Source organism: Nannobrachium achirus (assembly GCF_963921795.1).
Source record: "Nannobrachium achirus genome assembly, chromosome: 4".
Lineage (NCBI taxonomy): Eukaryota > Metazoa > Chordata > Actinopteri > Myctophiformes > Myctophidae > Nannobrachium > Nannobrachium achirus.
Genome location: NC_137813.1, coordinates 8,029,415 through 8,050,609, shown reverse-complemented (window position 1 = coordinate 8,050,609; position 21,195 = coordinate 8,029,415). Strand labels below are relative to the sequence as shown.

General features: G+C 42.6%; 1 protein-coding gene across 1 annotated transcript in view; it reads right to left on the bottom strand.

Annotated features, from left to right (window-relative positions):
• Positions 1 to 1,252: 1,252 nt before the first annotated feature.
• Positions 1,253 to 21,195, bottom strand: part of LOC308282607 (microfibril-associated glycoprotein 4-like) — a gene marked incomplete at both ends in the record, with an annotated part of 43,571 nt that continues 23,628 nt past the window's right edge. Inside the window, one exon of the mRNA XM_080722994.1 lies at positions 1,253 to 1,525. Coding sequence (XP_080579120.1) covers positions 1,253 to 1,525 — 273 coding nt within the window. The remainder of the gene's footprint in view (positions 1,526 to 21,195) is intronic.

Sequence of the window (21,195 nt, the reverse complement as noted above, 5' to 3'; positions counted from 1 at the left end):
CACCAAAATAACCAGCTCTGTGGCCTCGTGGTTAGAGTGTCCGCCCTTAGACTGGGACTTTGGGTTCGATCCCGGGCCGGGTCATACCAAAGACTCTGAAAAATGGGACCCAGTGCCTCCCTGCTTGGCACTCAGCATCAGAGGTTGGATTGGGGGTAAAGACCCTGCGACATACTAGCGTCATGTTGAGGGGGTGTAGGTGTAGCCTTCTTGTACATCAAGCTGCCTCACGCTACAGAAACAGGAAATAGGCTCCTGCCCTATGGGCCTCATGGCTCGGCAAGGTTTACTTTACAAATTAAAATTTCCATTTTAAACTTTTAGAGCAATGTAGACATTTTAGTTGCACATTTGTGTGTTGTAACTGTTGTACTATCTGACTCACCTGCTCCTACCCAACACTACCTGCTAACAGGTGCCCCTCCCTCCCTCCTCCTCCTCATTGTAGAGGCTTGAATCAAGCCTGATGAACCACGCTGGATTCGAACCACCAATCTCACAGTGGTGTACAATTTAAACACTGTGGCAGACACAGTCTCTACTACAACGGGGAACGACAACACTGTCACTCACTGATAGTATTGCTGTTCTGATGTGTAAAGTAATTATGATTACATTAAACAAAAAAACGAATGAAGTAGTATGTATACTATTGACCCAGTGCATTTTTTTAACAGCAAGCTTATTGTGTAAACGAGTCTCTGTATAAAATACCCTCTAAACACATAGACCCTCGAAAACAGACTTATATAAACATGGAATAAGAACTAAAGTATGGTAGTTATAATGTGCTGTTCTGCTGATTTTAATAATGTAGTACGACCAACACTTGTAATACTTCACAAATCCTGTTAAGCATAATTTTAAACATTTATAATGAGTTTTATGAAGCCTAATCATGCATGGTAAAGGTGATTATAATGCATTGCAGACCCCAACCTTTAAGTAAACTGTTACCAAATCACCAAATACACCTCGTCTTTGTCTTTGCATGCATCTCTTTATTCGTTTAACAGCTTGTATTATTTATTGATTTAAGAGCCATAGAGGACAGCAGGTCACCACTGTAATAATATGTGATACAATACAGATATCTACTGTATGAGTTTAGGATTAAACTGAATCCCAAAGAATGAAAAAAAGAAAAAAAGAAAGAAAAAATAATCAAACCATGAAAAAGAGTAAATATTGCATCATGCCTTTTATACCACGGATGTGCTTTTCAAATATATGCATGTGAACCTGAACATGTTTAAGGAACACGTCTGATCTTCATGGCTACAGCTTTCAGGGAGTAATGATAACCCTTCCAGGTGGTCCAGATTACACCTTTGGAAGACGTGCTTCCCCGGCGGTAAACACCATTGATGTTAGCACCATAACATTTATTGTACCAAAATGCACCAGAAGCAACCATTGCACAGTTGTCGCCACGCAGGTCCTGATCTTTGTCAAAGGTTGAGAATTTCATTCCACTGTGATAGGCCAGAGAGGCTCCTGCTCCTCCATCAGTGAAGCCAGCAACCTGCAGCAGTGGTGGAAAAAGTACTCACATATGTTACTTAAGTAAAAGTACTGCAATGCAGAAATACTCTGTTACAAATAGAAGTCTGGTATTGGGAATTTACTTGAGTAAAAGTATAGGTATCAAAATGTACTTTAAGTACATGGAAAATAGCAGATCTACAAGCTCACATCAGGAAACAACAGCTTGCAGATCGGCTATTTTCAAATAGCTTAAGTCTAGATAGGGCTGAAGTGGTTAATGTACATTTAGGCTATGTTTTGTAATAATATCCACAAAGTAACTAAAGTAACTAACATTTTCATAAATTGTAGTGGAGTAAAACTACAATATTTGTCTATGAGATGTTGTGGAGAAGAAGTAAAAGTGGCCTACATTGGACAAATAGCCTACCTTACAAGTGTACTAGGGATATTTCACTTTAAGAAAATGTTGTATTTTATCGTCTTTTCAGGCTTTTGTGATCATTCGGGACAGATTTTAATTTGCTTCATTCAGTATTTAGATATTTGCCATGATAGATTCATCAAAATCACCCGTCTTTTTTTCTGGTACCTCCCTCACTCCCTGCTTGGCACGCAGCATCAAGGGTTGGACTGGGAGTAAGTCCTTGCAACATACCGGTACTAGCGCCATGTTGAGGGGGTGTAGCCTTCCTTCTTGTACATCAAGCTGGAAATAGGCTCCTGCCCTATGAGCCTCATGGCTCGGCAAGGCTTACTTTACGAATTAAAATTTCCGTTTTAAAATTTTAGCAATGTAGACATTTTAGTTGGACATTTGTGTGTTGTCACTGTACTATCTGACTCACCTGCTCCTACCCAACACTACCTGCTGACAGCTGCCCCTCCCTCCCTCCCTCCCTCCCTACTCCTACTCCTCCTCCTCTCAGCCCGTAGGAATACTCGCAGCATCAAATATCATCCGCCACTCCCCGGCTTCCCTCCACAAAGACGGGCAGAGTGTGTTCATTGTAGAGGCTTGAATCAAGCCTGATGAACCACGTTGGATTCGAACAAGCAATCTCCACAGTGGTGGTCAGGAACTTTACTGCTGCACCCCTACAATTTAAACACTGTGGCAGACACTGTATCTTTAACTGAGCTGTAGGGTTGATGTGTGGATGTGCATTCTCCCTCAGATACAGTCTCTATGTATGAATCCATCATGGTTCAAATGAAGTTACAATGGGTTTGTATAGTAAAGATAATTTATATAAAATATCTAAAAAACGAATCAAGCAAATTAAAGTTTCTCAACGTTCTTTTATGAAAGTGAAATATCCCTTTAAGTAAATGTATAGTTACTTCACACCACTGACCTGCAGCCTGTAGCCATCAGCCTCAGAACCCACAGAGAAAGAGGAGTAAGAGGCAGACGCTGTGTTTCCCTCAAAGTCTTCCATGTCCACCCTCAGCTGATACTTTTTGTCCTTGGTGAGGAGATGCATGTTCTCCAGTCCCAGCCAGTACTCGCCTGATGCGTCGCCAAACCCAGCCCTGTACTGAGCCCAGGGTCTGTAGAAGTCCACAGTGCCGTCCACTCTTCTCTGGATGACTGTCCACTCCCCTCCATCTGTGTCCATGTCACAGTAGACCATGACAGGTGAAGCAGTGGGGTAGATGGTGTACACACCACTCCGTGTGGTGAATTTGTAGATTTCCTCACAGTCCAGAACCAGCTTGAGATCGCAGCGAGGAGCAGAGTGGACTGTTACAGCCAGCAACAGAACTGCAACAACAAGTATCATCTTGAAGTCTTTAAAGTTGCACCTTGTGCTGATCAAAGGACTTCTGAGTGTGTTGAGTGTATGTTCAGCTCCAGTAGAAGGTTCAATGCAGTCTGGGTTGTTTGAGGACCTTCTTTTATAGTAAAGAATGGCATTAAAAATATTCATCCATCAGACAGGTGTGACCATTTCTGTCACACGCAAACACACAAACACCAACCAACCACATCACTCAAAATACTCGTGGCACAAGGTGCGGCCGGCCATAGTTGAATGATTAGAGAGCCTGCCTTGGAACCCAGAGGTCTCAGGTACGATTCCAGGCCTCATCAATGTGTCAAAGTGTCCCTGAGCAAGACACTTGACCACTAACTGCTCCCAGAGACACTGACCTGTACTGCCCACTGCTTCTGTCACTAAGGATGGCTTGAATGCAGAGACTGCTTTCCAAATATCCACTGACAAACACCACAAAAGCACCAAGACTACATTATTATTATTATTATTATATAATGTATTCTGAATATAGATTAAAAAAATGCATGACCATCTGTGTAGGATTCTGTTTAAACGGTCTTTCAGTAATAAAGCTATGCACAAGTATAAATGCGAAATATAGTTTGACTTTGAATATGAGCTCCTCTCTGAGCGGCACTCTGCTGAGTGAAGCTGAAAACCCAAGTTCACCTGCAGGATGAAAAAGGTCACAAAAGCAAAAAAACAATAATAATAAAAGTTAAAAAAAATGAACAATGAACAAAAAGACTTTGGTGAAAACTCCTGCTCTACAATGCTGTTTCTCAGCCAGTGGGTGGGCACCCAAAAGCAGGCACGGGACCCTAATTGGGCCTTGACCTCTTGGTCAACACCATCTAGATTGATAGAACACTGCCCAATGTGACCCTGTAAATCAGTGTCGTTATGGTGCTTATGATTGCATGTGTTGTGTGTGTGACGTGCACCTGTTGTGCACGTGAGTGTTGCGTGTCTATCCAGGTCTAGATATTCAACTCAATGTTCACAGACGGATACTGTACATACAGCACAAGCATCAGTGTATTTGGATTCATGTCAATTTGTGTTTTCAGATATTTAACCACTTGAACCGTCAATACTTAATAAACTTGACCTTTCACTCTGTTGTGAGCTTGTAGATCTGCTATTTTTGGCTAAAGTTCTCAGAATATTGACGCTATATGGTTCAAGTGGTTAATATAAAAAAAGGAGAAAAAAAGGTTTCTATCACTTAAAGATTTGGAGGACCCCCTGTACTAACTCTGGGGACCCCCTAGGGGTCCTGGACCCCCTGTCGAAGACCCCTGCTGTAGAGAGAGGGGAAACTTTAGTCAAATGTATTTGTTTCTTCCTTGGTTTTCTTCCTCACACCTTCACTGTTCCCAGGGCCAAACATTGATTAATGGATTATCTTTCAAGCTTCACACATGCAGCATAGACATTCTACTGTCAATCATGGTTTCTCAAGAGAAACTGGCTGTAGTTCAACTTTATGTTCAGTTGATAGATAGAGATAGGGATTTTTTAATATGTTTTGCTCATTTGTTTCCTTGTCATTAATCCTCCACCATCAGTTTGATTCTCTTCCTCATATCTTCACTGTTCCAATGGGCCAAACATGGATTAATGTATTATCTTTCAAGCTTCACACATGCAGCATAAACATTCTACTGTCAATCATGGTTCTCTCTCACTTGACAAACTAGCAATTCTACTTGATGTTCAGTTGACAGAGAAAGAGGGGGATTTAAAAAATATGTTTTAATCATGTGTTTCCTTGTCATTAATCTAATCACACACACACACACACAAACACCAACCAACCACATCATTCAAAATACGCGTGGCACAAGGTGCGGCCGGCCATTGTTGAATGTTTAGAGAGCCTGCCTGGGAACCCAGAGGTCTCAGGTACGCTTCCAGGCCTCATCAATGTGTCAAAGTGTCCCTGAGCAAGACACTTGACCCCTAACTGCTCCCAGAGACACTGACCCCTACTGCCCACTACTTCTGTCACTGAGGATGGCTTGAATGCAGAGACTGCTTTCCAAATATCCACTGAAAAATATACCACAAAAGCACCTAGACTACATTATTGTTATATGTGTTCTGAATAAACATTTAAAAAAATGCATCACCGTCTGTGCAGGATTCTGTGTAAATGGTCTTTCAGTAATAAAGCTATGGACAAGTATGCATGTGAATTATAGTACTTTGAAAATGAGCTTGGTGAAAAACAAAAACAGAGGCTGCCTGGGATATGATTCTTTTGAAATGTTTTTACTTTGGGAAATCTCTAGTTGTATGTAAAGGTGCTCTATACATAAGTTTATATCAATTAAAAAATATATTTGATTTGGTTTGATTTGATCTGAACTGCTTCCTCCTCCTTGTCCCTCTCTGGTCAGCTGAGTTAAGCTGAAAACCCAAGTTCACCAGCAGGATGAAAAAGGTAAAAAAAAGAAAAGAAAAAAAGACTTGTGAAAACTCCTGCTCTACAATGCTGTTTCTCAGCCAAAAGCAGGAACGGGACCCTATTTGGCCAGGCCTTGACCTCTTGGTCAACACCAAAAGTATCCATTTGAAACATGTTGTCACACTCTGACTCTGAGTGAGGGTAGTGTAGGCCCGAAAAGGCACTTGTATCAGTTTCCAAAATACTCAAAATACTAGAAAATACCCAAATAGGAAAATATTCAAAGGCGGTCAGTCAGAGAGGTCTTTGTTGCAAAAAACAAGTGCTTTTATTCACCTTCAGTCCAAGGAACTGGTGTTCACCAAAATACAGCACAGACACAAAAACTATATACAAACAACTGGCCAGATTGGCATTGGGTCTTCGCAGCTCACATCCCTACATTGACTGACTAGCACAGGTGGCAAGTCGCCCTGTTAAATAGGCTAGGCCCCTCCCCCGGACCGCACCAATATTAAATTGAATCCACTATTTACCTATGAACCAGTATCTTTTCCATGTCCAAAGACAATATTTTCAGTCAATTCCATGACAATACAACAGTGGCAACATGACTGATGTATTGCACACGTGCGAAGGTGCACGTGCAATACACGAGTCATGTTGCCATACCTTAGCAACAGGCATGAAACATTTATTTTAAGAAGTACATTTTATTTTTTTCCCCCATTTCTACGGTTTCTTGGGCTGGATATGGTTGTTCAAGTGCAGCTAAACTTGGCATGTTAGTAAACGTGCCACATAAACAATAATGAATTGCACCTGTGCAGCTGACCGGCAGAACATGGGAATATACCATTTTTGTCAAGATGGGGAGAATACAAGTGTGGAGAATATAATTATAATACCTTGTTAAAGGGACCATGTTGTTAAATGTTGCATTTGTAGTTATTTTACTGTAATTTAACAACATAATAACCAGCACAGATAGACAAAGAGACATTCATGGATTTATATTTAAATCTGGACCCAGGGTATGGCAGCTGCATACCCCTGCCATACCCAATTGACGCCCCTGCAATACAATTCATACACGTTCACTTAAAAGTTTTACCTACACCATTAAATTAGAGAACCAGCTAACAAACCCACAGGTGGTATGGTTCAGCTTGTGTTGAAGCTTGCTCCCTACCCTGGAGTCCAAGCAATCAATGAATCAAACAATATCAATACAACAAATGCATATTCATTATTGGTAATAATTCAAATAGTCCGTTAAAACATGTGATGAAACACTGTAAACATACTGAAGTCTCTTAAAAGTGTCAGTGGCAAGATAAATTACTCTCCTGGCACAGCCGTGGTGGTAAAAACCTTCTTGCGAGGCACATGGCAGTAACCAGACAGATTAAGGGAAACACACACTGGACGCGGAGGCGGTGCGGAGGCGGTGCGGAGGCGGCGCGGAAGCGGCGCGTCAAAACATACAGCCCCATTATTTTCAATGAACTAACCCACACCGGCGGCGTCAGACGCGTGCATCCGCGGGTCTGCCGCCTCGTCTGCCGCGCCAATACGCCGCTGTTCTATTTTTCCAGCGTTGTCGCGCAGTGAACATGTTCTCCCATGGTTCTCCCCACCGGGGGAAAAGGATGTGCTGTGTGGCAGCGCGCCGCATCCAGTTGGGGTTACCTCGCGGCACCGCGATGTGATGCTGCGCAGCCGTCCGCGTTCAGTGTGTGCTCCACTTTAGTTTTCTTTGAAGAGGGCAGTCCAAGGCCCCATGGCCAGGCCTCTGGCAACAGCAATGCGACTCCCCCCCACAACTGCCACCAACCTGCTGCACACAATAGCCAGCTTCAGCCCTTCCTACCAGTGTTGTTGGCATCGGGCGGGCCGACACTGCTGGGGGGTAGTCTAAATTCTGTCAATACTCTTAATAAAAATATATCTGGGTATCCACAAATACCACAAAGTAGTGTGCATGGACTATGTTATGATTATTTAATTTAGCTTTAAAATATGTATCTACCGGTTTTATTCTAATTTTAGTTTTTATAACATTGTTTTATGCCACTTCTATTGTTATTAATCTTAGCTTTTCCTGTCATGTTTTTCACGCTTACTGTAGGCTGTGATGAGCAATACAGATCTACATCATGGCAAAGGTTGTTGTTACAGTTTCCTTTTGGCAAACATCCAACAGTATCGACATATTTTCATGCCTCATGCCTTCACTAATCATACACCATGGGTGTGACTTATTTATTGTTCCTTCTCTTATCCACTGCTTCTATAACAATAGTTATTTTATTTTATTTTATGGAGGTTAAGTGGTTAACGCCTAATAGCAAAACAGCAAAAACTGCCACTGCCACTTTTCACCACGCAGCTTAATGCACTTTATGTAAATGTCAAACTGCCAATGTTAAATCTAAGCGTTTTTTTTAATATACCTGTAAACTAACCCAGCGCCGGACTTATGAACGGGCTGAAGGTGCTGCAGCACGGGGCACAAACCACAAGGGGGCACCATCCTAGGGCATGCTACAATGTTTTTTTTTTTTTTTTTTTTTGGTTGCTCGGTCAGCGAGGATCTACTATCGAAGTGTGTTGTGTGTGTGTGTGTGTGTCTGTCTGAGTGTGTGTGTGTGCCCTGTGTGTGCCCTGTGTGTGTGTGTGCCCTTTGATAAGTCCGGTGCTGATCATGTGACACTCCCAGCAGTCCGTTGGCTTGGCATGTTCCTTCACGCGAAATCACTCAAACTTCCGTGTTTACCCCACTTCACCTGTGTGTACAGACTCAGAGAATGATTCCCCAGCCCAAGCCAAGCAAGTATGTTCGCAAGTGGGAGTCAAAAAAGAAAAGATTACGAAAAGACACATAAGAGACAAGCTGGACTCCTAAGCAAGATACCAAAATTGAGTGTTTTTTTACGGCCAAGTTCGAGCTCCACTGCCTCCACGAGCAGCGACGCAGATGGCCACACAGCCCCGGGAGACACGCACACACAAGCCGGGTGTCATCCCCAAGACGCCGCGGCAGCCGCCAGGCAGTCTCGCTCTCGAACACAACCACCAGATGATGATGATGATGGTAATTAATACAAATGTATACATTAAACAATGTTTTTGGGCAGTCGCCTGTATAAGGGTGTGTGGTTACATGGATGGAGTATACAAAAAAGCAATGTATGTGAGGTGTGTGTGTGTGTGTGTGTGTGTGTGTGTGTGTGTGTGTGTGTGTGTGTGTGTGTGTGTGTGTGTTTTTACTTTAATTTTTAGGGTCAGAGCCGTTCATAAAGCCTTGCGGGGGGATCGATGATTTCAATATCCATATTCTCTTTTCATATTGAAGTTATTTAGTCAGTTAGGCACTGATTGATTGATTGATTGAAGACTTTATTAGAAGATGGCATAGGAAAAGGTACAGTTTCATGACGGTACTGTTCACTGGTACAAGGTCTACTAAAAGGCGATCCTAGAAAAGACTAAGCTTATTTAGGCATATTATAATGCAGCCAGCAGTCAATTTGCAATCACGTGCGTGGAACTGTGATTGCAGATTGGCTGCGTCACGCGGGTCTTGAGTTTACTGCCAGTGCAATCATTCAACTCGATTTGAGTTATATTCTAATTAATAATAAATCATCAAAGCTTCATTTACCAAAAGGAATTGAGCACTGCACTGCACAAAGGACGACATAAGACTTTCTTGGGTTTAAAATCATCTTAGCAGACCTTGTATGCAACAGTGCTGTGCTTTTTTTGATCAACAGTTATTTTATATTGATATCTTATCCCATATGTGCCACAGACTACAAGTGAGTGTTATAGTTTTGCAATGTAAACAGACTGTATGGTGTCATGTGAAAGATCCTTTGAATTGTGTTGACCTGTTAAACATAGAAATGAATGAATGTGTGTGTTGTTGAGTCAGTCAACAGATAATTGATCTACATATTACAACCCTTAGGTAAACCCGCCAGCAGCACAGGGGATGATGTGATGCCAGTCATGCAACCATGCCCACACGTGCCACAGACTACAAGTGAGTGTTATAGTGTTGCATGTAAACCTACTGTATGGTTTCATGTGAAATATCCTTTGAATTGTGTTGACCTGTTAAACATAGAAATGAATGAAAGAATGTGTGTATTGTTGAGGAGTCAGTCAACAGATAATTGATCTACATATTACAACCCTTAGGTAAACCTGCCAGCAGCACAGGGGATGATGTGATGCCAGTCATGCCACTGCCACCATGCCCACACGTGCCACAGACTACAAGTGAGAGACCAAACTCGGTCCAAGCACCGGGCACCCTGATGGGTAAATCTGGCCCTGAACTAACCATGTGACAATATTTGAGTTGAGCTACAAATTTCAATACAATCACATACAACTTTCCATTTTAAACTTTTAGCAATGTAGATATTTTAGTTTTAACCCCCTTTTTTCCCTCATTACCACAGATTATTTCCAATTCTTCAAACATATATTTGTGTCATGCTGTTCTATCTGACTCTCACCCAACAATAAATCAGTCCGCACATTACCAAGAGTCTGGCAACGCCAGGCAAACCCAACACTACCTCCTAAAAGGTGTCCCTCCCCCTCCAGTGTAATACGTGCAGCGACAAATACCATCCTCCACGCCCCGGCTTCTTTCCCTCAAAGACAGGCAGAGTGTGTTCATTGTAGAGGTTTGAATCAAGCCTGATGAACCACGCTGGATTCAAACCCACTATAATCTCCAGGCGGTCAGGAACTTTACCACTGCACCACCGAGCGCCCCTACAATTTAAACACTGTGGCAGACACTGTATCTTTAACTGAGCTGTAGGGTTGATGTGTGGATGTGCATTCTCCCTCAGATACAGTCTCTGCTACAACAGGGAACAACACTCTTTAGATATTGTCTCTCACTGATAGTATTGCTGTTATGATGTGGTTCTGGAAATTAGCCTATACCATTTTGGCATTGCCACATAGGCATGGATGCCTGGCGGCGTTGCCGGTTTCATTCCCGATCCGAATGACCTTTGCCGCCTGTCACTCCCCATCAAAAGTTTTCTATCACTCAAAGATTTGGAGGACCCCTGTACTAGCTCTGGGGACCCGCTAGGGGTCCTGGACCCCCTGTTGAAGACCCCTGCTGTAGAGAGAGGGGAAACTTTAGTCAAATGTATTTGTTTCTTCCTTGGTTTTCTTCCTCACACCTTCACTGTTCCCAGGGCCAAACATTGATTAATGGATTATCGTTCAAGCTTCACACATGCAGCATAGACACTACTGTCAATCATGGTTTCTCAAGAGAAACTGGCTGTAGTTCAACTTATGTTCAGTTGATAGATAGAGATAGGGCGTTTATTTTTATATGTTTTGCTCATTTGTTTCCTTGTCATTAATCCTCCACCATCAGTTTGATTCTCTTCCTCATAGCTTCACTGTTCCAAAGGGCCAAACATGGATTAATGTATTATCTTTCAAGCTTCACACATCAGCATAAACATTCTACTGTCAATCATGGTTCTCTCTCACTTGACAAACAATCTATTCTACTTGATGTTTAGTTGACAGAGAAAGAGGGGGATTTAAAATATATGTTTTAATCATATGTTTCCTAGTCATTAATCTGCACACACACACACACACACACACACACACACACACACACACACACACACACACGCACACACGCACACACACACACACACACACACACACACACACACACACACACACTAACCAACCACTTCATTCAAAATACGTGTGGCACAAGGTGCGGCCGGCCATAGTTGAATGTTTAGAGAGCCTGCCTGGGAACCCAGAGGTCTCAGGTTTGATTCCAGTCCTCCAGGTGTCAAAGTGTCCCTGAGCAAGACACTTGACCCCTAACTGCTCCCAGAGACACTGACCCGTCCTGCCCACTGCTTCTGTCACTGAGGATGGCTTGAATGCAGAGACTGCTTTCCAAATATCCACTGAAAAATATACCACAAAAGCACCTACACTGAGAAAAATATCTCTTCCTATTTACAAAAAAAAATTAATGCAACCAATTGCATCACTAAATTATGTAAATTATACTAGAATATGCCTTGTATCAAATACTTAATTTGTTTAAGTAGTCAACTTATCTTCTCCAGTAAAATTTACAAGAAATGTTCAAGTAAAATCTAAGGCAGTAAAATCCATTAGAAATGTCCAGTAAATTCTACAATGTTTAAGTCACAGTAAATAATACAAGACATTTCAAGTAAAGTCTGCATTTGTAAAATCTACAAGAATATTCAAGTAAAATCTACAAGTATAATAAAATGAATTAATTTAATAAATAAATATTAATATACATTTTAAAGAATAACTTATTTTTTTAAATTGTAATTAGATGCCATTTCTGAAAATACTGTAAATGCTTATATTGTCCTATGAACACCACCAGCATGAGTCAGGTTTAATAACATTTATTCACCATTAACCATCAGGACAGCTTCGGTGGCAGATGCAGTTTACGAGAGGATGTCATTAAAATATTAAAAGAAGATGAAATTGAGCTTAAATTAGGCCATCTTTTATTGAAATTGGAAAGCATTGATAACGTGCCAAGCAAGTGCATTAGTGAACTTTCGGAGCTCCAGTTTATATCTTCTTCCGTGTCAGGTCCAGAGAGTATAAACTTATGGTTGAGGAAACATGTCATTTCTGATTTAGTATACAACCTAGACATGAACGGTAGTCGAACCTTTCAGTATGTTCCCATTCTTGATTCATTGTCACAGGTATTAAGCCAGAAAGACATACAGGAGCAAGCGTGTGTAATATGAATGCTTTAATGAAGCAGAGTTCTGCACTGTATTGTGCTTCTTCAATGTCATCTGTAATATTTGACTGATACTTGAGCACAATTTCATCACGGAAGTCAATTGAAGAATGTGCTGTGTGATTTCTAGATCTATGTGATGCAAAGGTTCCTTTAACATTTGTCTCATAATGACAGTCTTTGAAGACACAGCGCACAGTTTCCTTTTTCTCAAGATGAACTCCAAGATGTTGGAAATAATCCTTCTCGTTGGAAGGAGTAGAACTGCAAAGTTCACACATGAAACAAAAGCCTTCGGTAGTTGACTTGTTTACTTGTTGACGACTATGGGTGGGGTAGTGGTGTCCTGTCTCTGGGGACCACAGGGAGACCGACTGGGTTGGGTGGTGGTGTCCTGTCTCTGGAGACCACAGGGTGACCGACTGGGTGGGGTAGTGTCCTGTCTCTGGGGACCACAGGGAGACCGACTGGGTGGAGTGGTGGCGTCAGCAATCTGGGTGAATAGAGTAAAATCATACATACTTCATTAAACCTCATGACATTTGTGCAAAGAGTTGAACACAATAATTGGTTCTCAAAGAGGATTCCAACTGAGGACTCTGTGGGTTCCTTTAGGGGGTCTAAATTGTTCCATGCAAGTCTGTAACTCTGACAGTGTTCAAATGGAACCAAATGAACCCTAAAAGGTCCCTTTGGTTCCATTAGAACAGAGTCAGCAGTCAGCGTTAAGAGGAGAGCTTGACTTTTTCTACAAGCTGGCTTGTAGATCAGCCATTTCCACTATCAATGTTCTTTTTGAAGTTGTCAAATATGTCAGTAATTTCTTTTTATATTTAGGTTATGTGCAACTTCAAAGCCTAAAAGCCAAACAGATGTAATTCCGTGACAGCCCTATTAAAGTCAAACGGTTGTGTTAGTGTGTGCTAGACTTATGTTCTACCTGTCGCTGGTGACCGCGGAGAGCGACTGGCTTGCGTGCTGTCCTGTCTCTGCCGGGAGGGACCACAGGGAGACCGATAGGGTGGGGGTGGTTGTCAGCGATCTGGTAGAACACAGTAAAATCATACATACTTCGTTAAACCTCATGACATTTGGGCAAAGAGTTTTGAACACAGTAATGGTTCTCAAAGAGGATTCCCACTGAGGACTCTGTGGGTTCCTTTAGGAGGTCTAAATTGTTCCATACAAGTCTGTAACTCTGACAGTGTTCAAATGGAACCAAATGAACCCTACAAGGTACCTTTGGTTATGTGCAACTTCAAAGCCTAAAAGCCAAACAGATGTAATTCCGTGACAGCCCTACATTAAAGTCAAACGGTTGTGTTAGTGTGTGCTAGACTTCTGTTCTACCTGTCGCTGGTGACCGCAGAGAGCGACTGGCTTGCGTGCTGTCCTGTCTCTGCCGGGAGGGACCACAGGGAGACCGATAGCGTGGGGGTGGTTGTCAGCGATCTGGTAGAACACAGTAAAATCATACATACTTCGTTAAACCTCATGACATTTGGGCAAAGAGTTTTGAACACAGTAATGGTTCTTCTACATTAAAGTCAAACGGTTGTGTTAGAGTACGTGTGCTAGGCTTCTGTTATACCTGTCTCTGGTGACTGCGGAGAGCGACTGGATGGGTGGTGCCCTGTCTCTAAGGGGACCACAGGGAGACCGGGTGGGCTTCAGCGATCTGGGTGGACAGAGTAAAATCATACATACTTTGTTAAACCTCATGACATTTGGGCAAAAAGTTTTGAACACAGAAAGTGGTTCTCAAAGAGGATTCCCACTGAGGACTCTGTGGGTTCCTTTAGGGGGCCTAAATTGTTCCATACAAGTCTGTAACTCTGACAGTGTTCAAATGGAACCAAATGAACCCAAAAGGTCCCTTGGGTTCCATTAGAACAGAGTCAGCAGTCAGCGTTAAACTGATCAGCCATTTCCACTATCAATGTTCTGCTAGGCTTCTACCTGTCTATGGTGACCACAGGGAGCGACTGGCTTGGGTGCTGTCCTGTCTCTGCCGGGACCACAGGGAGACCAATAGGGTGGGCGTCAGCGATCTGGGAGAACAGAGTAAAATCATACATACTTCGTTAAACCTCATGACATTTGGGTAAAGAGTTTTGAACACAGTAAGTGGTTCTCAAAGAGGATTCCCACTGAGGACTCTGTGGGTTCCTTTAGGGGGTCTAAATTGTTCCATGCAAGTCTGTAACTCTGACAGTGTTCAAATGGAACCAAATGAACCCTAAAAGGTCCCTTTGGTTCCATTAGAACAGAGTCAGCAGTCAGCGTTAAGAGGAGAGCTTGACTTTTTCTACAAGCTGGCTTGTAGATCAGCCATTTCCACTATCAATGTTCTTTTTGAAGTTGTCAAATATGTCAGTAATTTCTTTTTATATTTAGGTTATGTGCAACTTCAAAGCCTAAAAGCCAAACAGATGTAATTGTCAACGACAAAAACAATTAAATTGTTAATCGCAATTATTTGAGTGACAATTAATCGTCATGTAAAATGTCATAATCGTGACAGCCCTACATTAAAGTCAAACACTGTGTGCTAGGCTTCTGTACCTGTATCGGGGGACCACGGAGACCGACTGGCTTGGGTGGCGTGTCCTGTCTCTGCGGGGACCGCAGGGACCGATTGGGTGGGCGTCAGCAATCTGGGAATAGAGTAAAATCATACATACTTCATTAAACCTCATGACTGGCCATTCTGCGCAAAGAGTTGAGCACAAGGGTGAGAAAGGGGTGTACTAAACTAGGCGGGCTTCCAATGAAAAGGTTTGAGCACCACAGTCTCTCAAGAACAGACTAACTGAGCTCCATTTAAGTTAAAAGGACCTTTTCTTTGACGATGGCTGGCCAGATTGCTGACATAGAAACATAGGTTTTTCAAAAAATCTTAGAAGGATTCAAAAGACACTTATGGAATCGAAAATTCTAATTTTTACAATTTTTCAAAAATAGCAGATCTACAAGCTCGCAGCGTGGCACTCTGTGCCGCGCTGTGAGCTTGTATATCTGCTATTTTACAATAGTTAAAGCATAAAATAATGATACACAATAATGTGTACCCGTTCTGAATGGGTTAAATGCTTTTACAATTATCAGAAATATGAACATAAACACATGTTTTAAAATTACATCATACATTATTAGTTAGTTATCAATGGATGAGAATAGAGAATACAATCAATTAGAATACAGACTCCTCAACCCCCTATGGGGTTTACTGTGTGTTTCTGTACAGTGTTCTGACTTTGAAACATGCGTGTCCAGTCCTTTCCACACACAACAGTATATATCTAGATAGCATACACTTCCCAAATCTTTGGTTAAACTCACAGACCATTACATTCCACGAAGAAATAGTTTTTAAGACACGAAAAACACACCCACGCTGAATCCGTAACATTATAAGTCACACTTACATAACACAATGCATGGGATGTAGGCGCAAATTAAACAGTCGGATTCCCCTGGTCCGCACCAGTTCCAGTCAGCTGCTAGGCGCCAGCTTAGGCAGCCCGCCGGGGCGGCCGTCTCCCGAGGGGAGCGGGCCCGCGGCGAGTACCGTAGCTGAGGAGATCCGCGAGTAGGGCCCGGCGCACGTCCAGAGTCGCCGTCGGCCCGTGGCGCCCGCCCCCGCCGACCGACTGCCTTCCCCGGGCGGGTTGTGCCGGCCGCGGCGGCGGCTCGCGACGGCGGCGGAGCCCCGAGGCACCGACCGCCGCCACGAGACCACCACACGACCGGCCGCCTGCCCGGTTCCGAACCGCCGGCAACGGGGAGGCTGGAGGAGCGGTTGCTGGAGGGCAACCGCTCCTCCAGCCGCGGCGCGAGCCCAGCGGCCCGTGAAAATATTTGACTCGACACGTTTGCTTTGATTTTTCTTCTAAATAGCTAGAACATGCCACCGCTGTTTTAAGAAAAAACAATCCTAAAAACACTTGCGGAACTGAACCTCAATAAAATGCAAAGCTTGTAAGCTAATTTAATCCTTACCTTGAAGTTATAAAATGTAGCTTTGTCCGAGGTTCTGTAAAATCTGTAATGGCGACGCCGGCGACCTGCTTCTTCTTTCTTCTCAGTTCAAACTTTTTGAAAGGGGCGTGTACTTCTTGCTAGTTGCAGATCACTAAATTCTACAGATGTTCATTGCCTGTAGAAATTAGTACGTTTTGATTGTTGAGTTTGGCTGTAGATATTAAGTGATTGTATTAGTTGAATTTGTGTACTGAACAAGATTGGTTGGTTTTAAGTAAATAAAGCTATTTGAGGAATAAATGCACTTATTCTTGTATTTTCAACAAGTGATATTTCACATAATACGGGACATATTTATATAAACGAACAAACTTGATTTGTTATTGTAACTTTTAAAATATTTAATTATGTTACATCTACTGGACATCAGGATCATTTCTTTCAGTGTAGACTACATTATTATTGTTATATAATGTGTTCTGAATAAAGATTAAAAAAATGCATGACCGTCTGTGTAGGATTCTGTTTAAACGGTCTTTCAGTAATAAAGCTACTGTATGCACAAGTATGAATGTGAAATATAGTTTGACTTTGAATATGAGCTCCTCTCTATGGGCAGCACTCTGCTGAGTGAAGCTGAAAACCCAAGTTCACCAGCAGGATGAAAAAGGTCTCAAAAAAAAAACTACGAACAAAAACAAAAATCAAACTTGGTTCGAAGTGAAGTGGTGAATTTTTATTCTATGTGTTCTAGAGTTACGAAATCTGTGTTCTAGATCTATACATTTTGTGTTCTAGATCTATACATTTTGTGTTCTAGATCTATACATTTTGTGTTCTAGATCTATACTTTCTATGTGTTTTAGTTCTATATGTTTAAGAATTCTTAATGAATGAATGATTTTGTCTGGAGGGCCAAATTGTCACGTGAAGCTTGACCCATCCTCAATACTGCATGCACGGACACAGGACTCCTGGGAGGCCTATGGGACAGACTGTACGGGACAGAAAAAGCCACTCCTTGGAAGTGGATTTCACTGCTTCAAAAAGACTTTGGTGAAAACTCCTGCTCTACAATGCTGTTTCTCAGCCAGTGGGTGGGCACCCAAAAGCAGGCACGGGACCCTAATTAGGCCTTGACCTCTTGGGCAACACCAAATATGTGGGTCCATTTGAAACCTGTTGAGAATCATTATTCTAGATTGATAGAACACTGATCAATGTGACCCTGTAAATCAGTGTTGTTATGGTGCTTATGATTGCATGTGTTGTGTGTGTGAGGTGCACCTGTTGTGCATGTGAGTGTGGCGTGTCTATCCATAATATTCAACTCGATGTTCACAGACGGATACTGTACATACAGCACGAGCATCAGTGTATTTGGATTCATGTCAATTTGTGTTTTCAGATATTTAACCACTTGAACCGTCAATACTTAATAAACTTGACCTTTCACTCTGTTGTGAGCTTGTAGATCTGCTATTTTTGGCTAATGTTCTCAGAATATTGACGCTAGGGTTCAAGTGGTTAAGTTAATATAAAAAAAGGAGAAAAAAGGTTTCTCTATCACTCAAAGATTTGGAGGACCACCTGTACTAACTCTGGGGACCCCCTAGGGGTCCTGGACCCCCTGTTGAAGACCCCTGCTGTAGAGAGAGGGGAAACTTTAGTCAAATGTATTTGTTTCTTCCTTGGTTTTCTTCCTCACACCTTCACTGTTCCCAGGGCCAAACATTGATTAATGGATTATCGTTCAAGCTTCACACATGCAGCATAGACATTCTACTGTCAATCATGGTTTCTCAAGAGAAACTGGCTGTAGTTCAACTTTATGTTCACTTTGATAGATAGAGATAGGGTTTTTTTTAATACGTTTTGCTCATTTGTTTCCTTGTCATTAATCCTCCACCATCAGTTTGATTCTCTTCCTCATAGCTTCACTGTTCCAATGGGCCAAACATGGATTAATGGATTATCTTTCAAGCTTCACACATGCAGCATAAACATTCTACTGTCAATCATGGTTCTCTCTCACTTGACAAACATTCTACTTGATGTTCAGTTGACAGAGAAAGAGGGGGATTTAGAAAATATGTTTTCATCATGTGCTTGTCAGTAATCTGCACACACACACACACAAACACCAACCCAAGGTCTCAGGAGGAAAATAATACTGTGAGTGAGAGACCTGGTCCTGTATTTATCAAACAAAAAATCTGGAACTTGTTTTCATAAAACGTTATTTTATCCAATCTGGTTTAATAAAATAGAGAAATGAACCCATTGTGTGTCATGTAGGACACATGTGGTAGTAGGCCTACTGCCTGACGTTGATATTAAAGCAAGATATATCCAGGGTACAAAAGGACCACAATGGCATGCGTGAGCGTCGGTACCTGACAGTGAGAAGCTCTGTCACTCTGTGGCATTTTAACGTTATTTTAACAGATTTCTACGCAACCTTCTAACACCAAATGCCTGGATACTAGTCCTCTGATATACAGCTTCTCAACCACCATGCAATCGCAGTGATCAGGCACCTAGATCACTTTCTTCACCTTGGAGTCGCACTGTTCTGCTAGCCGGCTGTGGCTCGCCTTTAGCCTAGAAGCCGGTTAGCGAACAGTTAGCTGAGGCTAACCATAGCCTAGAAACGACCCAGCCGTACTACGGATACTGCCAAAATGGCACCATCAGCGGCTGAAGTCAACTCATTGAGGACGGAGCTCCACTCCATTACTAACCTCCTGAATGAACTCCTCCAGCGGCAATCACAAATCCAGGACCGCCTGGCCATCATGGATCCTCAGAACGGAGATGCCCCGAGCGGAGAGGCTGCTTCCCGGGAGCCCTGCCCGGGAGGAGGAGGTGCTCAGAGCGGCGACAGTCTCCTACCTGCCTCATACGCAACGGTGGTCAAGGGACCTCACAGGCGGAGACTATCCTTGTCCCTCTTCGATCCATCGGGTTGTGGAGAACGTGACCTGACCATTGGCTTTCCCTGTTCCAACTCCTTCTTGCCGCTCCAGGAGTTGGCAGACGCGGCCACGCCGAGCCTTTTTTTTTAAGGATGTTTTACACACAATAGGGCCCAATATTTTAACCATTATTAACCACTCACTGTCCTCAGGTGTATTCCCATCCAGTTTTAAAGCTGCTCTGGTTCAGCCTCTCTTGAAGAAGCCATCATTGGACCCTTCAGTTTTAAACAATTTTAGACCAATTTCAAAGCTACCTTTTTTATCAAAAAATTTAGAAAAAATTGTATCTACCCAACTCATCTCTTTTATGAGTTTTAACAATGTCTTTGAGGACTTTCAATCAGGGTTCCGAGCTTGTCACAGCACCGAAACCACACTAGTAAAGGTCACCAATGATCTCCTGTCGGCTGCTGATATTGGTGAGTGCTCCGTGTTGCTTCTTCTTGATCTCAGCTCAGCATTTGACACGGTGAGCCACCCAATTTTAATTAAACGCCTAGAGGAATGGGTTGGTATCAGGGACCAGGCACTAGACTGGTTCCGCTCCTACCTTAGTGAGAGAAGCTTCTCAGTGGTCATTGGGAAGGCCTCATCCTCCCAGGCCCCCCTCTCCTCGGGTGTCCCCCAGGGCTCAATTCTAGGTCCACTGTTGTTTTCCATTTACATGCTCCCACTTGGTCGCATAATACGTAAATACAATATCCATTTTCATTTTTATGCAGACGACACACAGTTATACATCCCCCTCAAGCCTGGTAACACCAATAATATGACCCGCATCCTCACTTGTCTCTCAGAGATTAAGTGTTGGATGTCCCAGAACTCTCTTCAGCTCAACCAGACAAAAACAGAGATCATTTTATTTGGCCCACCTCATTACACCATCCCTTTCCAGTCACATCTTGGCGATCTGTCGAACAATATAAAAACATCTGCCCGCAACCTAGGTGTAATGTTTGACTCTGATCTATCTTTTAAAGTGCAGGTAACAAAAGTTGTACAGTCGTGTTTCTATCAATTAAGAAACATTTCTAAAATTAAGTCATTTTTATCTTTTGCGGACCTAGAAAAAGTTATTCATGCTTTTATTTCGTCACGTCTTGATTACTGTAATTCGTTATACTCCGGACTCCCTAAAAAAGTAATCTCCCGTCTACAGCTTGTGCAAAACTCGGCAGCTAGACTCCTGACCAATACTAGGAGACATGAGCATATCACACCGATACTTGCCGCCCTTCACTGGCTACCGGTGGATTTTAGAGTTGATTTTAAAATTTTACTGCTTACTTTTAAAGCTCTGCATGGCCTGGCTCCCAGCTACATCTCCGACATGCTGGAGCCTTATAGGCCAACACGCACCCTGAGATCCGCAGGCAGAGCTCTATTGGTAGTTCCCCCAACGAACCTCGTCACTATGGGCGATCGGGCTTTCGCGGCCCGGGCCCCAAAACTCTGGAACAACCTGCCTGTGGACTTAAGACTTGCCCAGTCAGTGACTTCTTTTAAGTCACTCCTGAAAACGCACTTATACACCAAGGCCTTTCCTAGACTTTAGCACTTGCACCTTGCACTTTTCGTAACTGTGTTACATTGTTATATCTATATGTCTACGTCGGGATTTGCCTTCATTTTTAATTATATTTTTACATTTTATATTTTATACCTTATTTTACATTCTATTTTATATAAGCATCTTAATTGATTGTGTTATCTCTACAA